Genomic DNA, 25,145 nt, shown 5'->3' on the forward strand with positions numbered 1-25,145 from the left:
CCTATTTATCTTCATTTCTCAAATTGTTCCTCTTCCAGGGTAAATATTTACAGTAAAGACACTATTTGTGAATCTGCTCAAATATCCCACCCCAATCTAGCTGCAGGTAGCACAAACTAGGCTGGGTGCATGTTGGGGGTGTGGTTGGGAGGTGAAAGGAAATGATTAAATAAAGACGAACAAAGTCCACACTTCCTTGTCAAGGAGTATAAATGAAAAAGCCTCTCAGCCATCACCATATGATTGTGAATCTCACTGCAAATATGCTGGCCTCAGGGATACTCTTGTTGATTCTGCTAACTTGCTTGGGTGTAATGGCCTTGATGTCTGTCTGGAAACAGAGAACGCTCTGGGGAAAGCTGCCTCCTGGACCCACTCCACTGCCTCTCATTGGAAACTACTTGCAGGTGGACATAAATAAGATGTACAGCTGCCTCATGAAGGTAACTTCAGGCAAGGGGATGCATGGCTGTGGTAGAGTTTGTGTATTTTGTAGGACACTTAGAGGAAGGGTACTCATCAGAATAAGGCAGCCGTAGGAGGGGGATTTTGAAGATTAAGCAACTAAATACTAGCCAGGAAAAAAATGTATCTTGGGGTGTTCGATGCCTTGACTGTCAGAGGCTGGGTGGAAATGCATCGTAGGATCTAGTTCTGGGCGCTTGTCCTATTCAGAGAATAACTGATCTAATCATTCTCACCCATTCCCCACCAGATGAGCAAGCTCTATGGCCCAGTGTTCACCATCTATCTGGGACTTCGCCGGGTGGTTGTGCTGTGTGGATATGATGCAATAAAGGAGGCTTTGGTGGACCAGGCTGAGGATTTTAGTGGGAGAAGTGAAAATTTCACCTTCAACAGGCTCTTCTTCCAAGGCTATGGTGAGGGGGACATCAAGAGGGAAAAAGTGGCCCAGTAGATTTGGTGTGGTTGTTTTCCCTGCTTTCTCAATGGACCCACCTGTGCACACAATGTTGTGTACAGATTTTTCTGGTGGCCTTCTCCACATGTTATCTCTCCCTGTGCCATTCTCTGACTTATTTTAACCTTCTCTGTCCTAATTTCTCCCCTTGTCTCTCTGTCTCTGTCTCTCTGTTCTCTCTCAGTACACGTTGTCTCTTTCTCTGGATATGTCCATGTCTTAGAACATCTTCTGATTCTTATAGTAGAATCCTGCTCCTCTAACTGTATCTGGCATCTTTTTTGCTCATCTTTAGCTGCTGTGCTTTCCCATGATTGTTTCTGTCTTCATCTCCCACTTCTTCTACTGTTAGAACTTTGCACAATGTCTACTTTAAGGTTGCATTGCTTTTGGGGCAACACTTTCTCATTTCAGATGGTTTTGGTTTGTCTTTTGCTGTTTTTCTCTCTTATCCAGTTCAGTTTATAATTTTTCACAATTTTGTATCAACCTACAGGTACAAAAATAATCTCACTCCCTTTTCTTCTGTCCTGATCTCCCATTACTCTATTTCCTTCTTCCAGTGAAATGTCTCTGAGTCATTTTTTTCTCTACACCTACTTTGCCTCTCCTTGTCTTCCTTCTGATTGTATTCTTCCAAATCAGTATCTTTCTCTTTCCATTTATGTCGGATCCTGGCTCTGAGTTTGTAGCTGTAATACCCTAATTCTAGATCTGTATTCATACAGTCCTTTTCTACTGAGAGCTTCCTTTGTGGGTAGTTTCTGGCCTTCCTGGTCTTTCTCTGACCTGTTAGCTTTTCATTCACCTCCCCAGGTGAGAGATTTAGGAACTGGGAGTTTTCCAAGCAACTTCGGTGTTTCTCCATTTCTACACTGAAGGATTTTGGTGTGGGCAAACGTGGCATTGAGGAGAGAATCAAGGAAGAAGCAGGATACCTTATTGAGGCCATTCAGGCCACACGTGGTAAGCAGGGACCCTAACGTGCTTGGAAAGGAGAAGGAAACACCTGACAAGAAGGACCTGTGCTGTGTGCAGCGGGATGGGGACATATCTGGGGGAAGGCTCCAGGTGTTGCAGACCTTGGGTCTAATGATAACTACGTATATTTGGCTCAACACTGTAGCACCTCCTCAAATGGTCAGCCCGACTCCCTCCATCCATTTGGCTCACTCCCAATTCCTGTCTCTTCCTGATTCTGTGCCATTTTACAGGAGCCTTCATCGATCCCACCTTCTACCTGAGCAAATCGGTCTCCAATGTCATGAATTCCATTGTCTTTGGAGACCGCTTTGAATATGAGGACAAAGAGTTCCTTTCACTGCTACAATTAACTCAGAGAATCAAGAGATTTTCAGCCTCACCTGTGGGACAGGTAACATATTCCAGCATTGCCTTCTACCCACAATCAACCTGTCAGTAACATCCAGAGGGAAACAGATGTCCCAAGCTTCCACCTTCTACAAAGTCCTCTGCAGGCCAGCACCCACTGTAGGACAACTCACAAGTTACACCACACTTGGAAAGATGCTTAATACCTTATCTCTATAGATTCTTGGATATCTCAACCGATCATCTCCAAACAACCTGGAGGAATGATACTTGTCCTCCTCTCAGCACTCACCTAAGCAGGTGTTCCCATCCAAAGTTACCTTTATCTTGAGAAGATGTTCCCAATTTTGTCTTACTGAATGTTGTAACAACTATGTAAGTGACTACTTCAGCTATTTCTGAATACCTGAAACTGGATGTTGTACATTTCAGGTTACCAAAATAATTTAAGTTCTATATAACAGAGCAGCCCACTGGTATATCTAGAAAGTGTCTGACATTCATCTCACTTATTTACACAAAGGACTGCACAAATACAAGAGCCAAGATAACTAAACATGAAAGTATTTGGGCATGTTACTCCCTCTAGCACTTAACCCTTGCTCTCCAACCCAGCTCACTCACTCCCCTTATGCAGGTACCCCTATGCAGCCAGAAAAGCTATCCTCTATTAGAGCACCTAAACTAAAGCCCCACTTTATGCCTGCACACCAGAAAAATCAGCCCCCAATTTAAATAAAAGAGCCCAACTAGAAAATGGACTACAACTTAGCCAATCTTAAAGCCTGAACACCTAAGCAGGTAATCCACAATTACAATCCCACCTGAATGCCTTGAGGCCTGGTTTTGTCTATTCCCAAATCATTGAAATTTCTGAACATGTGTACCTCAAATCATCTCACTTAATTTTTGCACAAAGATCCCCACACTTAACCCCCATGTAAAATTTCACATTTTTTCCACTGGCCCTAAGCTAAATATGTAAATATTGTATAGATTCCTGCCCCAAAGATTTCCTTGCCCTGAAACAGTTCCCACTACTACTGGCTCCTGAGAACTGACAGCTGTCTCTCTGTTGTACTCTCTTTTTCCACTTCCAGCTTTATGAGATATTTTATTCAGTGATGAAACACTTGCCAGGACCACAGCAAGAAGCCTTTAAAAACATGCAGGGGTTGAAGAACTTTATGATCAAGAAGGTGGAGCAGAACCAGCGCACACTGGATCCCAATGCACCACGAAACCTCATTGACTCCTTTCTCATTCGCATGCAGGAGGTACATGCGACAGTCAGGGTGGAAAGTATCAAAGCTGGGAAGAGGGTAAATTAAGGTAGGGAGGAAGAAGGACCTGAACCACATTCAAATTGGTTCCCCATTGTAAGAATCCTCTTAATCTCAATCATAATTGAACTTTGTGTCTCGTCTACTGAAGCCTAATTCAATGCAGAACAAGTACAAAGTTATCATAATAGTAACCATGTCTATAGGAGTACATGTGCTAGGCAGTGCTTTATCATATTTCCATGATATTTTCCTATTAACACCCATAATGGTTCTTGAGCAATGTTATTTTATTGCACCATTTTACACATGGGTAAACTGCAGCCAAGAGTGTCAGCAGCTTTCCTGAAACCACAGCAATAAGTGGTAGATTCTACCTCTGACTGTAAAGCTGGTGTTTTCAGTTACCCTGTTCTAAACTTTGCTACCTTGATTGTCAGGTAAATCTGTGTGGACAGGTGTCCTGGCCTTACTGTGTGATGTTTGAAGGGAACTTCAGCCAACTGGATATCAACCTTCAAACCTGTGAGAAAGGGAAAATTTTTTCAAAGGTTCATAGTGTTCTCAGAAAATTTGACTGAATCACTTGAGACATGCCTTCTTGACATTTCTAATCCTCCTTCTACATCTCATTCCGTTTCTCTATAAGCATCCCTACAACTGAAAAAACTGATAATGAAAGAAAGGATAGTCATCCAGGAAAAGAGCATGACAAGAGCATTTTGGGGAGACCAGGTGGACTGGATAAAAGCCTGGAAACTCTAGGGAGCATGGCAAATCTAGAGTACCTCTTCCTACCTTAGATTTGAACCTAAGATAAGCGTGCCCAAGGCAAAACTCCAGAAGATCCTCGAGGATGGAATAAATGGTCTCAGACAGATGATCTCTCTTACTGCAGGAGAAGAAGAATCCCAACACTGAATTCGACATGGAGAACCTGTTGATGACCATACTGACCCTATTCTATGCAGGCACAGAGACTGTCAGCTCAGTTCTGCGCTTTGGCTTCCTGCTGTTCATGAAGTACCCAGAAGTGGAAGGTAAGTCCGAGGAGGCAGGGAGCTGTGGGACACAGATTCTTCAAATTCACCTGAGCTTGTAGCAGGTACTTAACCTCTCCAGATTCTGGGTCCTCTTACACACCCTGATGTGCAGAGATGGGCAGCTATCAAAATATTGAAATTGTCAAAATTGTTGGTAAACTCTCCTCTGGTGAGACCACTTTGACCCACATTGCCTCTCCCAAGGGCTACCTTGAATATTTTTCTCCTCTGTTTTTTCTACAATTCTTGCACAAACACAGTAACTAGAGTTGGTCAGATAATATGATGGGCATCTGTTGTGAAAGTGCTACATGCACACATAAATATTTGTCATACATACAGTTCTACATATTTGGAGTGATGTTCCTGATGTGAGGCCCCTGGATGCCAAAATATATTCCACTTCTCCCACAGCCAAGGTCCATGAGGAGATTGACCGAGTGATTGGAAAGAACCGACAACCCCAGTTCGAGGACCGGATGAAGATGCCCTACCTGGAGGCAGTGATACATGAGATCCAAAGATTTGCAAACTTTGCCCCCGTGGGTGTATCTCGCAAGATCACCAAGAACACTACATTTCGGGATTTCTTTCTTCCCAAGGTGCTGCCTTGCCCACTCTAGAGGAATAGCCAACCATTCCCTGGAGTCTCAATACCCCATATCCATCAGAAGATCTCCAGCTCATACCACACCTCTTCAATCAAAGGACTCCTTAACTACTATGCTCCTTTAGCCTTTCCATAAGTAATTTCTTAATTTCTGTGTCTCCCCCACTGTTAATGCATCAGGGGCTTAACTTCTATGTCCCCAAGGTACCTATAGAAGTATATGGGAACCTTCAAGTGCTCCTAACCTCCTGCCTTGACAGTCATGGACTCTGTACCCTTCAATCATCAGAAATAAGAACCCTGTTTCGTTTAAACATCTTGTCTCAAGGAATATGCACCCATAAAATTCCTTCCATAGAACACACCAACACCATTTACCCCAAAACATCTCCTAGGTCCCTCCAATTCCCCTCTAACACCTTTATGCTTTCTGCACACTCCTATGTCAGCACTGCTTATCAATATTCTTTCTCCTCCCTGACAGGGCACTGAAGTGTTCCCTATGCTGGGTTCTGTGCTGACAGACTATAGTTTCTTCTCCAACCCAGAAGATTTCAACCCTCAGCATTTTCTGGATGAGAAGGGCCAGTTTAAAAAGAATGATGGTTTTATACCCTTTTCCCTTGGTAAGAGAACAATGTTTGCTTCCAGGCCATCACTAAAACCAAGAGGAGCAGCTTATTACTGGTTTCCTCTATCAGGTGCAGCCTAGTATGCTTATCAAGCTGGGAAGTTACTGTGCAATATACCTCTCAACCAACAAAATATGGGCCCTCAAACCCATATTATCAAATATGTGTATCAAATCAAGGAGTGAGATTATCAAAGCCCTTTCAGGCTTGTGGACAGGAAATGCTAGCACTACACCCATGTTGAGAGTCTATTTGGGAAGAATGGGCATCTAAACTTCCATTTGCTACAATCGGGCATGGATCAATTGCACCAGCATCACCTAATGTACAAGGGAAACAGGCTCAGACAGGATGAAAACCTCCCTAAGATCTCTCACACCAAATTGTTTGAAATACCTCCCCGGGAGGACATAGCATGGTGGTGTTACAGAGCAAGTTATAAATGAATGCTCATTTCATCTGTATCTCTCCCTCCTCTGCTCTTCAGGAAAGAGGAACTGTTTTGGGGAAGGCCTCGCTAGAATGGAGCTCTTTCTCTTCTTTGCCATCATTATGCAGAATTTCCGGTTCAAGTCCCCACAAGCACCTGAAGATATCTATGTGTCTCCAAAACCTGTGGGATTTAGCAGGGTTGTGCCGTATTTCACCATGAGCTTCCTTCCCCGCTGATCCAGGAGTGAGGCAGGGATGGGCAAGTTGGTAGGGCAAGGGGAAAAGGGAGGGACAAAGGGTAGGCCTAAAGGTAGGGGCGTGGCCAAGGAACCTGACTAATATTACATACAAATGAAGGGCCAAGAGGGATAGGGCAAGGAGAACAGGCTTCTTGCTTTGCCAAAGGCAGAGTCTTCCAACTGGATGAAGTGAAAAGCATACATTGTGCTATGCATGATTATAATAATAATTATGATAATAAATTACAGCTATTATTCATTGAGCAGTATTCTGTGTTTGCTCTGTGGTAAAAGCATCCCATGATGTCCTCATGTATTGTCCTCAAATACATCCAAGGAGAAACATTGTTTATGCTATTTTTACAGCTGAAATCACTGAGAGAAAGTTTAATTCATTAGCTCAGTTCCCAAAGAACAATGCTGTACAGCAAATTACTGAACACATATCTAGGTGTTCAGCACAGACCCCTAGGGAAGAGTTTGGAAAGCCACCCCAAAGCTCCCTTCCCAGGGGACCTTGCAGAGCCCTGGTAGGCAATTACTCTGGTTTCACCCCTCACTTATTCACATTCTTGCTCATTCACACACTGCTTGCACAGAAGTGCATCACATTCTGTGCTCCTCACCTAGTAAGACCACTGTGTCTGAGTCAGACTCAGCCAGGGATGTAGGAATTTGACCTCTTAATTATATGTGTGTAAGGAAAAAAAACATTTTCATACAAGGCCAGGAGAACTTTGGACCAATGCATAGCTATGACTACTTTGTTTTTACTCTTTTTTTTCTTTTTATCGGTACCAGGGATCAAACTCACGACTGCCTGCTTGCAAGGCAGGTGCTTATGCCAGTGAGCTATATCCCCAGACCCTATAGCTATGACTATTATGCATTCATATGCACAGTAGTGCACCCAACTGTGCAATTCCATATTCTCCTCAGGAAAGGCCTGAATACCTATGCTGCCATGGCATTCTCTCCTCTTTTCAATTAAAAAAAATAGAATAATAAAATTTCAAAACAAGGTAGGAGGTCGATAATAACAATTAATATATTATGCATTGTTATCTTCAAAGTAGTTGCTCATATTACAAGATATAGGCATGAAAATCTGATGAAAATAATATAAAAGAAATCTGTCTGTTCAGTGAACTAATTGAAGTTAGTACTATAACTATCTATAACTATAACTGTAACTATTCCCCATAGTGGAAATAAGATGAAACATTTATTTGGTATTTTGGACAAGAACAGATCTAAAAAACCCAACTGCACTGTGGCTTAGAAGAAAGATCATCCCTTCAGCACATTGTAAGGTTTAAAGGAAAACTGCACAAGGCTACATATTACATAAAACATTGTGTAAAACTGCCGTTGCCTTTCTGGTATCAGTCCCTGCCCAGATTATATTCCAACACTGGTATTCCCAATAGTCACACTGCATATATCATCTTTTAAAAAAAGAAAGAAAAGTAAAACCTTTAAAAAGCCACATCAAAATGACTTAATAACTATATATCCAACTCAAACTTTATCTTCTTAAATGAGATTTGCTGCCCACAAAAAAGAAAAACAGAACTTTATTTCACTCAGATTGGAATCATGAATCTTCAAACTTAAGCATCTTTCTTGCCCAATAATTCAAAGGAAAAATCCAAAATGATTAATAGAGATAAATGTAGACGTTTACAGACATTTTAAATTTGTTTTAAATGTTTTGTAAAGTTTAAAAAATAGGCTTTGTAATTCCTAGTAGGAAAACATTATCTGAATAAATACCCTAATGGCAAACCATTGTAAAGCACTTCAGCTCCATTTTGTGCAGAGGGGAAGGATTATCTTAGAAGCACCCCACCTCCCTTGATGAGTAGGTCAGAGGTACACTGATTTGTATCATTGTGACATCCATTAAGTAATCTAGGTTGCTTTTCTTTTAGTAAGGGCTTTTTCAGAGGAGCATTATGCTTGACCTCCAAATTTGGCTGACAGTTTACTGACGAAATTCATAACCTTTGGATTACAGTGGCATTTTGACATACATAAAGTATTCTGAGCCACATCCTGGAAGGCCACCATAACATCTGGATCCTGCATGTTGCAAGTACCTCTGGATCACTGTGAATCTCACTGAGCCCAGACATTCCTGCCATGCCTGCTTCCATTCCAGATGTCCCTCCTGGGAAATTACAAGGCATTTCCCAAGGAAAACTGCTGTACACTGCAAAAAAACAGCTTCCTCATCCTGTGCTATGTTTGCCAAAGCCCAAGTTATATGACCAAATTACCTGTAAATTCCCTTTGCAAACACAACTATTTTCCACAAAGGGACACCCTGGGGCACAGACCACATTGTTGTAAAATAACTATAGAGCTGTCATACTGTTCTGTATGCGCCATATTCCTGGGTGACCTGATTGATATGTTAACCATTGTTCCCCTCTGCAAGGGACAGATAGTATCTAAAAATTAAATGCTGAAATTAGCTGACAAAAGACTATAAATTCCTGGGAATCTTCTCTGTCCTCAAGCAAAGGGAAACAAAGGTCTTCCTCATTCCTTAGCTGACCAAGGATTGTAAATTCCTGCGAAATTTCTCTGTCTTCAAGCAAAGGGGAACAAAGGATTTCCTCATTCCTGTTCCAAACCCATCATTTACTTTGTAATAGTTCTTTCCATAATTTCCTCATTTCTGTTCCCTATAAATCATTTACTTAGCAGTTGTTCTTTCTATAGAAGTCTGTCAAAATTTTAACCCAGTTACATAGCTTTGCAAACTCTAACTGCACTGTGTTGCTGATGCTGGCCTAAATAAAAGTGCTCTTTTTCCTTTAAAAAGACGTCTTGCCCCATTTTTAGGACAACATTTTGGTGTCTCATTTTTGGGGTACAACAAAAACCACCTGGAAAAGAGCCAATCTAAGTTCCTGATTGTCATCTGGCTTCTTCCTCCTTCTGAGCCTTCCCATGCTCTTCTCCAGCCTTCTTAACCTTTCTGTTCTTTCTTTGATCTTTCATTCTTCACATGTTCACTCATACCTTGTTCAATATTCAGCAATTTTCTGGTCCCTTGGCTGAACTTCTTTTAGCATTGCACTTGCATCCTCATCATAATCCAGTTTACAAGCAAGGGCAAGGTCATGGGCTGCTTCTTCCCCATGGCCCAGAAGTCTGTGTTCTTTCCCTTGCCACTTGTACAGTTGGGCTGAATCAGGTTTTATTTCTGTCACAATCTTGAAGGACAGCATTTGTCTTGTGCAATTTGATGAGGACACTGGCTCTTTTGGCACACAGAATGGCCAAGCGAGGAGTGAGCTTGATGGGATCTGTGAGCAAGTCAATGGCTTTCTGTAGTTCACCATTTTTCAAAACATCAATGGCTTCCTTTCTTTTCCTTGCTTGATCAATCTCAGTTATCTCTACATTTTCATCTTCCATTTTTTTGAGGGGGTATCAGTTTCTGGTTCAATTACACCTTCATGGTCGATCTCTAGATTACTCTCCTCACTGACGGCTCATCTGTCTCTATGTTTTTCTCCATCTTATTGTTTTTAGATTGGTGATATTATCTTCTGATTTAGCTTTATGAGTAGCAGGTGTTATTTTACCCCCACAAGCTCTCCACCCTCTCAGGAAGCTCATCTCCTCACTGTATAGGATGCTCCAACCTTACCCAGTATCATGAAGTCCAAAACTCATTTACTTTGTGGGGATCTGTGGTTTGCATGGCACGAGCTGCAGCTGTGGAGGCTGGGGCCCAATCCCAGACCCAGACCCAGACTCTGTGAGGCAATGCAGAAGTGGGTAATTACTGTGAGGCAGAACTGACTAGAATTTCCAGAAGAATGAATATATTTATATATTCTTCTTTCCCATTCTGTGGGTTTTCTTATCATTCTGTTGGTTATTTATTTTGAAGTGCAAAAACTTTTCAATAATATGAGATCCCAATTGTTGATAGTTTGAAGTGTTCCCGTGCAATTTGTGTCTTATTCATGAATTCTCTTACTACCCCTATGACTCCAAGACCTCTACCTAACTTATCTTCAAAAGATTTAGTGTTTCTGTATTAATATTTAGGTCTTTGAACCATTAGACTTCAGTGTTGTGCATGGTGATGGTCATGGGTCTAGTTTCAGTCTTTGGCATGTGGAGAACCAATTTTTCCAAAATCATTTATTAAACAGGCTATGCTTTTTCTAGTGAAAATGTTTAGCCCCTTTGTAAAATATCAGGTGGCCAAGTGTATTTGTAGTTGTGTTTTCATCTTTTATTCTGTTGCATTGATCCTCTGGTCTATTTATTTGCCAGTACTATGCTGATTTTATCACTGTGGGTTTGCAGTATAGTTTCAAGTGAGGAACTGAGATACCTTCTGCCTAGTCTTTTTGCCCAGAACTGCCTTTGCTATTCTAGGTTTCTTCTGTCTCTAAATGAATTTTAGAACTGTTTTTTCTAGATCTGTGAGGTATGTTGATGATGTTTTGATTGGGATTGCATTAAATCTGTATAACAGTTTTGGGAGTATATCCATTTTCCCAATGTTGGTTCTTCCTAGCCCAGAACAAGGAATACCCTTCCATTTTCTAATATCCTCTTCCATCTCATTTTTTAGTGCATGATAATTTTCAGCATATAGGTCTTTTATATTCTTAGGTAGGTTGATTCCTAGTGTTTGGAGACCTATGTTGAATAGGAGTGGGGATAGTGGACATCTTTGTCTTGTTCCTGATTTTAAGTGAATGCTCTCAGTTTTTGTCCTTTTAGTATAAAGTTGACTGTTGGTTTGTCATAGGTGGCCTTTATGAGATTGAGTTAGACACTGTGTCTTCCAAATTTCTGAAGGGCTTTTATCATGAACATGTGTTGGAACTTATCAGAAGATTTTTCTGCATCTAGAGAGATATTCATATGGCTTTTGTTTTTGGCTCTGTTGATGTGTTGTATTTCATTTATGTTAAACCATCCCTGCATTTCGAGAATGAATCCCACTTGGTCATGACAGATAATCTTCTTGATGATTTGCTGCATTCTATTTGCCAGTATTATTATTGAGAATGTTTGCATTAATGTTCATTACTGAGACTGCCTATAGTTCTCCGTTTTGGTTGAGTATTTCTCTGGTTTTGGTATCAGTGTAATTCTTGCCTTCAGGAATGATTTAGGGAGGATTGCTTCCTTTTCAATTTCATTGAAAAATTTGAAGAGTATTAGCATCAAATCTTCTCTAAATTTCTTGTAGAATTCAGCTGTGAATTCATCAGGACTTGGGTTTTTCTTTGTTAGTAAATTTTTAGTTACATTTTCAATTTCAATAGCTGATAAGGGGTTATTCAAAACCACTCTATCTTATTCATTGAGCTTTGGTAGTTGTTTCTAGAAATCTGTCCATTTCCTCTGTGTTTTCCACTCTATGTGAGTAGAGATATTCCAATCAGGTATTCATAATCTTTTGAATTTCCATTGTATCTGTAGTATTTTCCTTCTTTTTAGTCCTTATTGTGTGAATTTGGGTTGTTTTTTCTTTCCTTTTCCTGATAAGATTAGCTAGAGGTTTGTCAATTTTGTTTATTCTCTCAAAAAACCAGCTTTTTGATTCATTAATTCTTTGTAGTTTTTGAAGTTTCAATTGCATTGATTTCTACTACAATCTTTACATTTTCCTCTCTTATGTAAGCTTTGGATTTAACTTGCTCTTCTTTTTCTAGAAGCTTGAGATCAAGCATTAGGTTGTTTATTTGTGTTTATTCTGTATTCTTGATATGACAATTTATTGCTCTTAATTTCCCTCTTAAGACCTCTTTCATTGTATCCCACTGATTATAGTTTTGTTATAGTTATATGTTGTTTCCATATTTTCATTTAATTCTGGATATTGCTCTACTTTTTCTTTAATTTCATTTGTAGTCCACTGGTTGTTCAGAAGGTTATATAATTTTCCATGTATTTATGAAGTTTTTGCAAATTTTGCCATTAATTTTCAATTTCAATGTGCTATGATCAGATTTTACACATGGAATAACTTCAAATCTTTGCATTTACTTAATTTGATGGGATAATATACGGTCTAATTTGATGGGATAATATATGTCACATATGCAGCTTAGAAGAATATGTATTTTAATGTGACTGGGTAGAACAGTGTAAACATCGACTAAGTCCAATTGCTTGCAGATATGATTCAGTTCTACTATTTCTTTGCTGACTTTTTGTCTATTTGATCTATCTCTTTGTGACAATGTGGTGTTAAGGTCCCCTGTTACAGCATTTATGTTCTTGGGTATTTGGTTTTAGTTGTCCATTAGTATTTGTCTTATAAAGTTGGGTGCTCCTGTATTTGGTGCATATATGTTATAATTGTTAGTTCTTGCTCCTAAATTTTTCCATTAATGAGTATGTAGTGACCATCGTTAACCCTTTTAATCATTTTAGGCTTGAAGTTCACATTGTCTGGAAATAGAATAGTTAGCACTGCTTTTATCTGGGTTCCTGTTGCATGGAATACTGTTTCCCATCCTTTGACTTTTAATCTATGTTTCCTTTTGGGTATGGTGTGTTTCTTGTATACAGCGTATTGTAGGATCCTGTTTCTTGATCCATTTTGCAACCTATTTATTTTGATACGTGAATTGAGGCCATTTACATTTATGTACGTAACTGATATGTACAGGCTCGACTTTTCTGTGTTATGTTCCAGTGGTTTGCTTCCTGCTTTCCCCTTGTTTTATTGCTTGTTCTGCCTGGTTAGTTTTTTCTGTTGTTCCTCTGGAGACTTTTGTCATTTTTATATCTACCTAGTGTGTCTTTCAATACTCTTTCTAGGGTTGGCTTGGTAGACATGAATTTCTTCAATTGTCCTTTGTCATGGAAGTATCTTGTTTCTACATTAAATTTGAATGAAAATTTTTCTGGGTACATCTTTCTGGGTTGAAAGTTGTTTTCTTTAAGGGCTTGAAATACCTCACTACAAGCTCCTCTTGACTTGTAGATTGTGCTGAAAAGTCTGCTGTGCTTCTTATGGACTTTCCTTGACAGCTGAGTTGTGTCTTTCCTCTAACAGCTTTTAGGATTCTGTTTTAATGTTGTATGTCATAATTATTTTATGTCTGGGTATAGCCTTATGTTGGTTGTAATTGGTGTTCTATATGTCTCACTTATTTGCGTATCAGATTTTCTCCATGTTTGGTAAATTTTCTGCCATTACTTCTTTGAATATTTTAGTGATGTCATTTGCATTGAGCCTGCATCTTCACTGATGTCTATTAATCTTTTGTTGTTGCTCTTGGCATCATCTTGAAGCTGCTGTGTTTTCATTTCATGCTGCTTTGTTATTTTTAAAGGTTCTATCTTTTCATGATCACTAATTGTGGTCCTGTCCTCAATGTCCAAATTCATATCGTCAGCTTCATTTAAACAGTTTTGCCAGCTTTGACTAGAACTTTTTGTTTCTTGGATGTCTTTTTGAGTTTGTTTTATGAATTCTGCTTATTTTCTATACTGTTCATTTAAGGTTTCAATCAGTGCCCCACAGTCCTGTACTTTTTCTCTATTTCTTCTTTAGCTGCACTCAACAACTCTTTTACTAAGGTTGTTATTTCTATCTTTCCAGGGGAGAGTACTCCTCATTTCATTTCCTCTATAGTTGTTTTTTTTTCTTTCACTCGCTATCTTTTCAGAGATTTCCAGTGGGTTACTTTTGAAGTCCTCTATTTCAACGTCTCCTGCACTTGCTCTTGGTGGACTAGATGTTTGAAATTGCATTTTGTTTTTTTGTTTTGCCATTTCCCCCTATTTAGTTAATATTTGTTCCTTCAGTCCCATAGCATCAACTGTTGGCAGTGTGTATCGTGACTTGGGGTCCTAATGCAAGATTGATGTTTGTCCAATTGCTGGGTCCCAGAATGAATAGGTGGGCCAGTCACCTGACTTCCCACTGCAGGGCCTTTTGGATTAGTCCTGTATTTTTCCTGTGCTACAAGCCTAGTAGTAGTGATGTAGGTCAACTTTTAGTTCCTCCTATTATTTTACCTTCAGGTTATTCTAGGTTATCTAAACAGTCTGTCTACAGTGTTTATGTCAGCTGAGGCCTACAGTATCCCTATTGTGTGCCTTCTAAGCCCCTTTGATTTTCTCCAAGTTGGGGGAGTTCTTATTGGCACACTCCTCATCTGGCCTGATGTTCTCTGTATGCAGGAAGGAGTCACCCATACTCTTTTCCGAATCACCAAATTCTTAAAATTAGTTGGAAGGAAGTTTACTACAGGCCCTATTTACCCACTGTATGCCTCTATTTTAGTGACATACTCATGACACTAACGAGCCTGCTGAGATCTTCTATTTGGGTTAGGCAGTTACTGAACCTCTCTTGAAGCTAGCACAGTTAATCTGCTGTAATCTGAGGTTCCTGGAGAAAGGGTAGGAGCTGAAGATCAATAGTAGTATTAGATCCAGGAGGTAGAGCATGTCCCCAAGGGGCCATCAGATGTCCTGTGTCCCTTTGCTCACTGGGCAGAGGCCAATGCCCCAGGGTGGTGTGGCATTCCTCAGTACTGGCTGGAGTGACTCAGGAAGCATGTGGTTGTGCTGGTGGTCCCTTTTTTTTCCCTTTCTTTCCTGCTTTTATTTTTCATCGTCTTTCTCTTTCTTCCTTCTTTTTTTTTCCATCTAGGTTTCTTATCTTTGTTTTTCATTTTCTTCTAATGGTACTATTTCTCTGTCTTCAACTATTTCTTAAATTTAAATTTTCAAGAGAGTAAAATTGTTGCTTCCCTTTCTGATGACTCCTTCACATTGTTTTTCATTCTTTCCTTCCTGCATCCTCCAGTTTCTCAAAACACTGATGACCATTCTTTGACTTGCAGCTTTGATTCTGCCATATTTGACCTCACTCTTCACTTTATCCTGACCCTACCCATCTTAGCTCCCAATTCCAAAGAAGGATAAGCACAATCCACTACATACAAGCATGTGGTATTGGTGTGATGTTATATATCTTTAGAGATAGGGTTAGAGGTAGGATGTTAATTGTTACCAAAGTTCTTCAGTAGTTAAACTTACTTGAAATTATTATTACTATTTGTACTTCTTTAGCCAGGATGTGACATATGTTAAATCTGTTTTTCTCCTCTGTATGATAATGCTGTGCTTCCATGGGATTGTAACCATCACCACAGTCCAGTAGTGAGGCACTAAATGCTGTGCCAAACAGCAACTCTGCATCCTTTAAATTGGGAAGGAAGGTTCTTTGGATAGCTATAAAGAAATACCTACTTCTAGAGGACATACCTGAAGAAAAGACATTTCCTAGAAAAGCCTCAATACTACTGATAAAGCTAGCAATGATAAAAATTGGCAAACACCAACATAGAAAGCAAAATAAAATAAAAAAGAGAAAATATAAAGTGACACAATGCAGAAGGAGAAGGCAACCCTAGTCTTCCAGCTCATCCAGGACTAACCCAGCACATAATGAGATAGAAAGTCAGACAATGGAATGATAACATCAGAAGTGAAAAACAAGTCGGAAAAGATGTACAGAAAATAATTTCTCAAGTACCAAAGAAATGATGTTTAAAATCAAAGGTAGAGAAAACATAAATAAAAAAATGAATGGGCCTAGAGGAATAATGGAAACAAAACAATGACCGACATGCACAGAAATGGAATTTGTGAAGCAGATACAAATGGAGCTGTAAGAGATTAAAACTTCCACTGAAAACACATGCAACAGATTGAATGAAGAGGATAGAATTTCAGATATTGAAGAGAGAACCATAGCTAGCGGTCATGAAAAGAATGGTATCTTTAAATTAGCAAGAGATCGTGAAGAATCAAACTCCATTAATATGAAGTTATTAAGAATAACCTAAGACTGATTGAGGTCAATGAGATAGTTGGAGACAATGCAAATACCATTAAAAAAAACCCATAGACATAATGGCAGAAAACTTCCCAATCATGGATAAAGAATTTGACATACAAATAATGAGGCAAATAGAACTTCAAATAGCTATAACTAAAATAAAACTACACCAGGACATACAGTAAGCAACATTCCAGAAATTCAACACAAGAACGGAATGCTAAAAGCTGTAGAGAAAAGAAACATATCATCATTAAAGGAAAGCCCATCAGAATCATGGTAAATTTCTCAAACCCAATACTCAAGCGGAGAAAACTTTGAAGTATTTTAAGTCCTAAAAGAAAACAACTTCTAAGGCAGATTTATGTACCCTGAAAAAACATTTCAAAACTAATGGAGACATAAGATATTTGCATGACAAAAACAACTGAAGATGTTCATGACCACCAAACCAACCCTGCAAAGAGTATTAGAGTATTCTAGACAGTGATAAAAATGACTACAATTTCAAGAACAATAACAGAAAGGAACCATAGTCAGGGCAAGCAGTTAAACAGAGAGGAATAGCAGGGAACCAACAGCAGACAAATGTTATTTCAAATAAATGCAAATCAGCTGTATTCATCAATATAAATGCATTATCACATAGCAAATATACTTGGTGTAAAAGAAATCAGCAAAAAAAATGGAGAGAAGAGACTAATACTAAACATGGGTATTGCATAAAAAACCAAAAAGTATCATGAGAGGTGTAAATCCAGTTCTATCAGTAATTACATTAAATGTAAATGAATTAGCAGTACAGGCAAACTACAGCAATTTCAGAATGGATTTTTAAAATGATTCCAATATTTGCTATTTACTAGATGCATTTTAGATTCAAAAGTACAAATAGCTGGGAAGTAAAAGGCTAGAAAAAGATATGTCTTGTGAAAAATAGATGGAGTAGCTAAGTTAATAGCAAAACAGACATTAAAACAAGCAAAACTATTACTATAAAAGATGCCAGCCCTCTCTTGTGAGTTGGTACCATTCACAGACTGTGAGAAAGGAGAACAAAAAGTCAACAAGGAGCTAAAACCAGGTCCTCTGAGTTGGCGCCATGCATGGGCTCCTGGTGGAGAACCAGACGTTAGCCTCTTCCAGCACACAGGAAGGGAGGCAATATGAGCCAATATCCCACCCCACCCCCAGCCCTATAAGTCACCCGCTGATCTGGAGAAACATAGGCTGCAATGAGAGCTATTGAGGTAAAATACAATGTAGTGCTTATAGTGTTTACTCTGCAGGCTTAAAGCTAGTAGTCTGATTATCTATTCAGAGATACCAATATACAGTATAGCAACTATTGGAGCTCTCCTTCTGAAGGTACTAGCCATTGATAATTCACAATTATTTTGTTTTGAAGCCCTATATCATTTTCATTGTTTTGTTTGTTTGGATTTTATTCTGCTTTATCTTGTTTGGTTTTATTATATCTAATAGCATGGGCAGCTATTTTAAAGATGATAAGATATATTATGGTAGCCATTTTGGATTTACTGTTCTCTTATTTTGAAGTCCTGTATTGCTTTCTTGGTAATGTTCTGTTTTGTTAGATTTTACTGTGTATGCAGGTGTGAGCAGCTATTTTTAGGACAAGAGGCATTATAGTAATCATTGTTGATTTCTTATTTTTTTGTTTTGGAATACTGAGTCATTTACACTGTCTTGTTTTAATTGCTTTATTCTTTTTTATTTCCTTGGTTTAATTCTCTTTAAAATAAGTTTTTAAAAAATATTAGAGAGCCAGGGGTTTAGCTTAGTTTCACAAACACCATCCTGACAAGCGTGAAGTTGTGGTTGGATTCCTGGTAAAAAAAACCACAAAAATTACTAGAGATAAAGTAGAGTGTTTTAAATTTAACAGAGTCAGTCCATCAAGAAAACATACATCACTTCTTGACCTTTTGAATAAGATCTGTTCTTATCAGTTTATTGTCTGCTATATTCACTGATGACAATATATTAAATGGAGTTTTTGAGCTGTAAGATGGAATAAAGAAAAAAATAGAAAACTATTCTAAAGGTATAAAGTAGTTCTTCATAGAAGTTACAGTAGCAGGTTTTCTAAATCTGGATTAAGAATTCAATATTTAAGTAAAAGATGCATATAGAACCCCAAATAACCCTGACCAGAAAAGACCCTATCCACACCTCATCACAACTCAAATAGAAATTCAACACAAAGAGTACATAATAAAAATTTTGTACTGCTTTACCATAAAGATGGATAAATTTGAAAAATTGTTAGGAAAAAGGAATGCACTTTGAAACTATAATGTGACATGAAATAAATCAGACCTAAATGCTAAAATCTTGCATAAATCCTCTTAAGTGAAAAATCCAAAGTATGAGTAACTGACAAAAATGTATGGACAAGAGAATTATGGAGATAAGTCTTTTGCAAATGAGAAGGAGCTCTAGAGATAGAGGGATGGGGAGGGAAGGGAAAGAAAAATGAACAAGACTTGCTAAGTGCATGTGTCTACTCCCTGAACTGAAAAAACAGCAAATTATCTCTAAAGACAAACTTGTCAGAATAACAGCAGATTTTCAGCGCAAGAAATAAAATTTAGGAAACATTGGAGAGAAGTTTTAAGGCCTTAAAAGGAAATAACTATCACTGTGTACTTCTACACACTGCAAAATCAGCCTTCAAATTTATGGAAAATTAATCAATTTATATTAAACTTTCCAAATAAATACATCAGCACCAGAAAAGCATTGCAGAATATCCTCAAGGGAATACTAGATAGAGGCATGGAATCCCCTAGCACAAACAAGTCCAAAGGGGAAAAGTAACTAGGAGAACAGTCACTTGCATACTTGAGAAATAAATTGTATTGAAAGAACAATTTACAGTATAAAGCTAACTTACTAACTTACAGAGACATAATCTTTGATTATGCCAGACATTGAGTATTGGATTACACTATTATTACAGCACATGATACCCCCAAAACTTACATTAACATTAAATGTGTTTTATTATTGAAGAATATGATTACAGTTTTTTTTTAATTTTAAGGAGAAAAAAGAAAAAAAAACAGAAAAAGGGTACAAGTTATACAGAATTTCACAAAAAATAAACAGTAGGAAATCACTAGTTAATTACATATTGTCATCTTAGAAATAGTTGTGGAAGTTACAAAATTAAAGCACATAGAGGGCACTTTCAAACAGTGAGACTGCAAACAGTTTTGTTCAATGATCCAACAAAACTCAATAATATGGTTACCTATCTTATACACTTAAATATATATGTAGTTATATCTTTTAGAGAACTTTCTTTTCCCTTCTTTTTTACAATGACCATTATACACTTTGGGTTTTATTACTCCCACAGTTCTTACTACTTTTTTTTGAAGAAAGTAAAACCAAATGTGACATATCAGGACAGAGTCAGTCAAATCAAAAGGATGGACATAATACATAATGTAAAAACAAAATACAAGGTGATCAACAATGGTTACCATAATGCCTCTTGTTATCTTAAAAAGAATTGCCTATATCATTAGTTATAATAAAATTGAACAAAACAGTAAAGAATAAGACCAATAAAACCAAAACATTGGAGACATTAGAGGACTTCAAAAGAAGATAATAGTCAACCAGAATGGGCGTCACAATGGATCTTATTGTCTTCATAGTTGTTGCCTATACTTTCAAACTTGGTACTATCAAGCATAACAGAATAGAGAAAAATCAGTCAAAACAAGATGGTGAGAGCAATACAGAGTTTCAAATCAAGTTAATAGGAAATCAAAGTGGGTTAGTATAATATATTCTGCTACTTTTTATTTATTTTTCCCTTAATTAAAAGGATAAAAATGAAAAAGTAGATAATAAAAAGGAGATTGAGATAAAAAAGAGGGCATAACAACAAAACAGCACAGGTCAAAACATAGCCATTTAAGCAAAATAGTGTTTCACCACAAGATAATCTCGACATAATAGTAGTTACCATAGTGTCTCTTCCCTTAAAATCTTTGGGTATAACTTCGTATACTGTAGCATCAGACATATCAAGACAATGTACAATCGTTCAAGAGAATGATGAGTTCAAAAATTAAGTATTTAATGAAATAAAGCAAGAAATAAGTAGAATAATTAGAGAAATGCTAAGCACCGCCCAAGAAAAAACAGATGGTGGAATGGAAGTACAGTTTTTTTTTTAAAGGAAAAATAGATGAGTCAGGCCAGGAAAAATAATGCAATTGACAGAATTCAATAAATACCTTATCATAGTAACACTCAGTGTTAATGGTTTTAGCTCCTCAAAGACATAATTTTGATCTATAGATCAAAATAAATAAAAGCATAACCTGCAAGATTTCAGAACTCATCCAAAGAAAAATATTTAGGTGAAAAGCAAAAGAATGGGTATTGTTATCTGTACAATCAGAGCCCCAAAATCAAGCATAGTAGATATCTTATTTTCAGACACTACAGATTTCAAACCAAAACTAATCAGAAGAGACAAAAATGATCATGCTAGACTGGAAAGAGAAATGGGAGATAACAATTACAAATACATATGCAATAATGTCAGTGCACTCAGATTCATAAAACTAAAACTTTTGGCTCTAAAAGGACAGATAGAAACAAACACATTCATTGTGGGAGATGTCAATATCCAAATCTCACAAATAGACAGATGTACCAAGCAAAATGTCAAAACAAAGAAATCTCAGAGATAACCACACCATCGAACTAGTGAGGTTACCAGGTATCTACAGTGTTTCATCCAACAACAAAAATGTGCATTTTCTCAGCATCACATGGAATTTTAATCAAAATAGATCATATTTTAGGCCATAAGCCATATTTAAATGAATAAAGAAGAATCAAAATATAGTCAGATTATTTTGTGGTGAAACTAGAAATAAACAGGAAGAGAAACAACAGAAACTAAGCAAGAAGGTGGAAATTAATATATTATTAGTCAGTGGATCACAGAAAAATTAAAACATTCCTAAACTCAAGTGACAATGGAAGTACAACACATGAAAACCCGTAGGACACAATAAAGTCAGTTCTAAGACAAATTTATAGATGTGAACGTGCACATTAAAAGAGTTCAGCAGTCTTATTTTTCTTTTTTAAAATTTTATTTGAAAGAGATTAAGACAAATGAGAACAGAACAAAGCAGATCAGAACAATGTAACACAGTACTTCATAACAAGACAACACAATATTAACAGCAGCTACCATAATGTCTCTTTCTTTGAAATAGTTGAGCATACCTTCACATACAATAGTATCAAACACAACAAAATAGTATAAAACCACTCAAGAGGATGAAAGTATTACAGGGCATTCAGAACCAAATAGCAGAAAATGAACAATGGCTACTCTATTATCTCATTTTCCATAAAAATTTGCTTATACTCTCACACATATTAAAATTCCATAAGATACAATACGATAGAACCAATGGAAACAGAAAACCAAAAGCATGGTAGGACTTCAAAGCAAGATATTAAAGCAGCAATGACTGTCATAATGTCTTGTTTTCTTCAAAATAGCTGCCCACCATAAAATCAAACAAAACAGAATAAAACCATTCCAACTAATAAATTTAAACTTTATTAGGATTAAAAGCAATGTAATGGAGAATCATTATTACCATAAAATCTCATGTATTCTTAACATTTCTTACACAAGGGAGAATATATGGTATTTATACAAGTGAGTTTGATTTATTACTCTCATAAGTACAGTCTCAAGTTGTGCCCATTTATTTATAAATATCTCAATGTGATCATTCTTTATAGCTGTGTAGTACCCCATTGTATACAAATACCACAACTGTTTTATCCATTCCTCAATTTATCCATTCCTTAGATTGTTTCCAAGATCTGACTATTACAAATTGTGCTGCTATAAACATAGGTGCACATATATCACATATATCAGTTCTTCTGGGAATATGCCTAGAAGTAGAATAGCTGAATGAAATGGGGCTTTCAATTCCAGGTTTTTGAGAAATCTCCAGACTGATGTCCACAGTGGTTGCACCAGTCAACACTCCCACCAGCAGTGCATGAGAGTTCCTTTTTCCCAACAGCCTCTCCAGCATTTGTTGTTGGTAGTTTTCTTGATCCTGGCCATTGTTTCTGGAGTCAGATGGAATCTCAAAGTTGTTTTAATTTGCATTTCTCTAATGACCAATGATGATGAACATTTTTTCATGTATTTATTTGCCATTTGTATTTCTTTATCTGAGAACTGTGTATTCATCTCAGATGCCCAATTTTGGATTGGGTCTTTGAATTTCAGGGGCCCAATTTTTTAATACTTTACATGTTTTAGACAGAAGTCCTTTGTCTGAGGGACAGTACACGATGATTTTTTCCCAGTTTATGGGTTTTTCCACTATGCTGGAGATTTCACTTGACATGCCAAAACTTTGTAATAAGACATGATCCCAGTTATTGATTTTGGGAAGTATTTCCTGTGTGGTTCAATTCTTATTGGTTAATTCTCCACCTACCTCTATATCTTCAAAATTTTTACCTAGTTTATCATCCAATAGATTTACTTATTTATTTATTTATTTTAATTTTTAAAAAATTTTATTTAAGGAGAAAAAGAAAAAAAGCAGAGAAAGGGTACAAGTTATACAGATTTACAGAAAAAAATAAACAGTAGGAAATCACTAGTTAATGGATTACATTTTGTCATCTCAGAAACAATTGTTCAAGTTGCAAAATTAAAGCTTATAAAGTGGACATTCCAACAGTGAGACTGCAAACAGTTCTTTTCAATGATCCAACAAAACTCAGTAATATCATTATCTATCTTATACACTTAAATATACATGCATCTATATCATTTAGAGCACTTTCTTTTCCTCTCTTTTGTACAATGACAATTACACATTTTGGGTTTTGTTGCTCCCACAGTTCTTATTACTTTTTTGGAAGAGAGTAGAACCAAATGTGACATAACAGAACAGTCAGTCAAATCAAAAGGGTGGACATAATAGATAATGTAAAAGCATAATACTAGGTGGTCAACAATGGTTACCATAATGCCTCCCGCTATCTGTAATAGAATTGCCTATATCATTAGTTATAATAAAATTGAACAAAACAGTAAAGAACAAAACCAACAAAACCAAAACATTGGAGACATTATAGGTCTTCAAAAGTAGATAATAGTCAACCAGAATGGGCATCAAAATGAATCCCACTATCTTCACAGCTGTTGCCTAAACTTTCGAACCTGGTACTATCAAGCAAAACAGAATAGAGGATCATCAGTCAAAACAAGTTGGTGAGAGCAATACAGGGCTTTAAATCAAGATAATGGAAAGTCAAAGTGGGTTACTATAATATATCCTGGTATTTTTAATTTATTTTTTCCTTAATTAAAAGGATAAAAAAGTAAATAATTAAATGGAGATTGAGATAAAAGAGGGCACAACAGCAAATCAGCGCAGTAAAAACATAACCATTTAAACAAAATAGTGTTTCACTACAAGATTATCCTGACATAAAAGTAGTTACCATATTGTCCCTTTCCTTGAAATCTTTGAGCATAACTTCGTATACTGTAGCATCAAATATATCAAAACAATGTAAAACCATTCAAGAGAATGACAATATTACAGGGTATTTAGAATCAGCTAACAGAAAATAAACAATGGTTTCTGTATAATCTCTTTGTCTATAAAAGGTTTTGCTTATACTATCATATATAATAAAATCCAATAAGTTACCACCTGTTTAGACCAATGGAGACAGAAGAACAAAAGCTTGATGAGACTTCAACACTAGATGATACTAAATCAATATTACCTGTTAAGACGTCATTTTCTCCAAAATAGCTGTTCCTATCATCCAATCTTCTCTGCCTCATTTCTGTTGAGCTCTTTTTCTGTCATTAGTTGTCAGTGTGTCTTCTTCATTTTGTTTTCTGCTCCATTCATTGTGGCCTCTCTGCCACTACTTCTGGATTCTTCGTATTTTTCTTTTTTAGAATATCCTGCAGTATTCTCTGTAGAGTTGAATTGGTGGTTGCATATTCCCCTCATTCCTCTTTATCCTGGAAGCACCTTGTTTTTCCATCAATTTTCAGGGATAGTTGTGCAGGATATATCAATCTTGGCTGGAGATTATTATCTTTCAAAGCTTGAATTATTTCCCCCCACGCTCTTCATGATTTGATGGTTTGTGCAGAGAAATCTGCTGTAATTCTGATGGGTGTTCCCTTGTAAGTGATCTGTTTCTTTTCTCTGACGGCTTTTAGTATTCTGTTCTTGTATTGGATTTCTGGAATTTTTATTATTATGTGCCTGGGTGTTGTTCTGTTTGAGTTGTAGGTGGCTGGGGTCCTGTATGCTTCATACAACTGAGTATCTTTACCTTTTGCTAAATTAGGAAAATTCTCCTGGATTATTTCTGTGAGTAGCTTTTGTAGTTCATTTGTTTGTGTCCCTACTTCTTCTTTTATGTTCTTAATTCTTAAATTATAGACCCTCTTATCATCTTCTAGTCTTTGTATTATTGCTGTTTGTTTCTTTGTTACTTTTAAGAAGTTTTTCATTTCATGCTCCCATATTACAAATCTGCCCTCCAGTTCAGATAATCTGTCCTTAGTTTCTTTCAAGCTGTTAGGCCAGTTTTCAATAGACTTTTTAGTTTCCTGGTATTCTCTTTGAACCTGCTTCACATATTCTATGCTTTCTCTATTTTCTCCATTAAACAATTCTCCCCTCTTTTTTCTGTTCTTCCATTCCACCATCT

The 25,145-nt window shown here is 37.2% G+C and overlaps 1 protein-coding gene and 1 pseudogene across 1 annotated transcript; one reads left to right on the forward strand and one right to left on the reverse strand.

Moving 5' to 3' along the window:
* The first annotated feature begins 197 nt into the window (after window positions 1–197).
* LOC100718540 (cytochrome P450 2A13-like) lies at window positions 198–6,756 on the forward strand. Its single transcript, XM_063252791.1, has 9 exons — window positions 198–443; window positions 716–881; window positions 1,739–1,888; window positions 2,137–2,297; window positions 3,355–3,531; window positions 4,436–4,577; window positions 4,995–5,182; window positions 5,675–5,816; window positions 6,310–6,756. The coding sequence occupies exons 1-9, from the start codon at window positions 213–215 to the stop codon at window positions 6,489–6,491; spliced, it is 1,539 nt and encodes a 512-aa protein (XP_063108861.1). The 5' UTR covers window positions 198–212; the 3' UTR covers window positions 6,492–6,756.
* A 2,760-nt stretch (window positions 6,757–9,516) lies between these two features.
* The window catches only part of LOC100718813 (putative protein FAM10A4), a 31,151-nt pseudogene continuing 15,522 nt past the window's right edge, over window positions 9,517–25,145 (reverse strand).

Source organism: Cavia porcellus, unplaced genomic scaffold (genome assembly GCF_034190915.1).
Source record: "Cavia porcellus strain 051 isolate PalLab524CR breed Dunkin Hartley unplaced genomic scaffold, mCavPor4.1 scaffold_7, whole genome shotgun sequence".
NCBI classification, from domain to species: domain Eukaryota; kingdom Metazoa; phylum Chordata; class Mammalia; order Rodentia; family Caviidae; genus Cavia; species Cavia porcellus.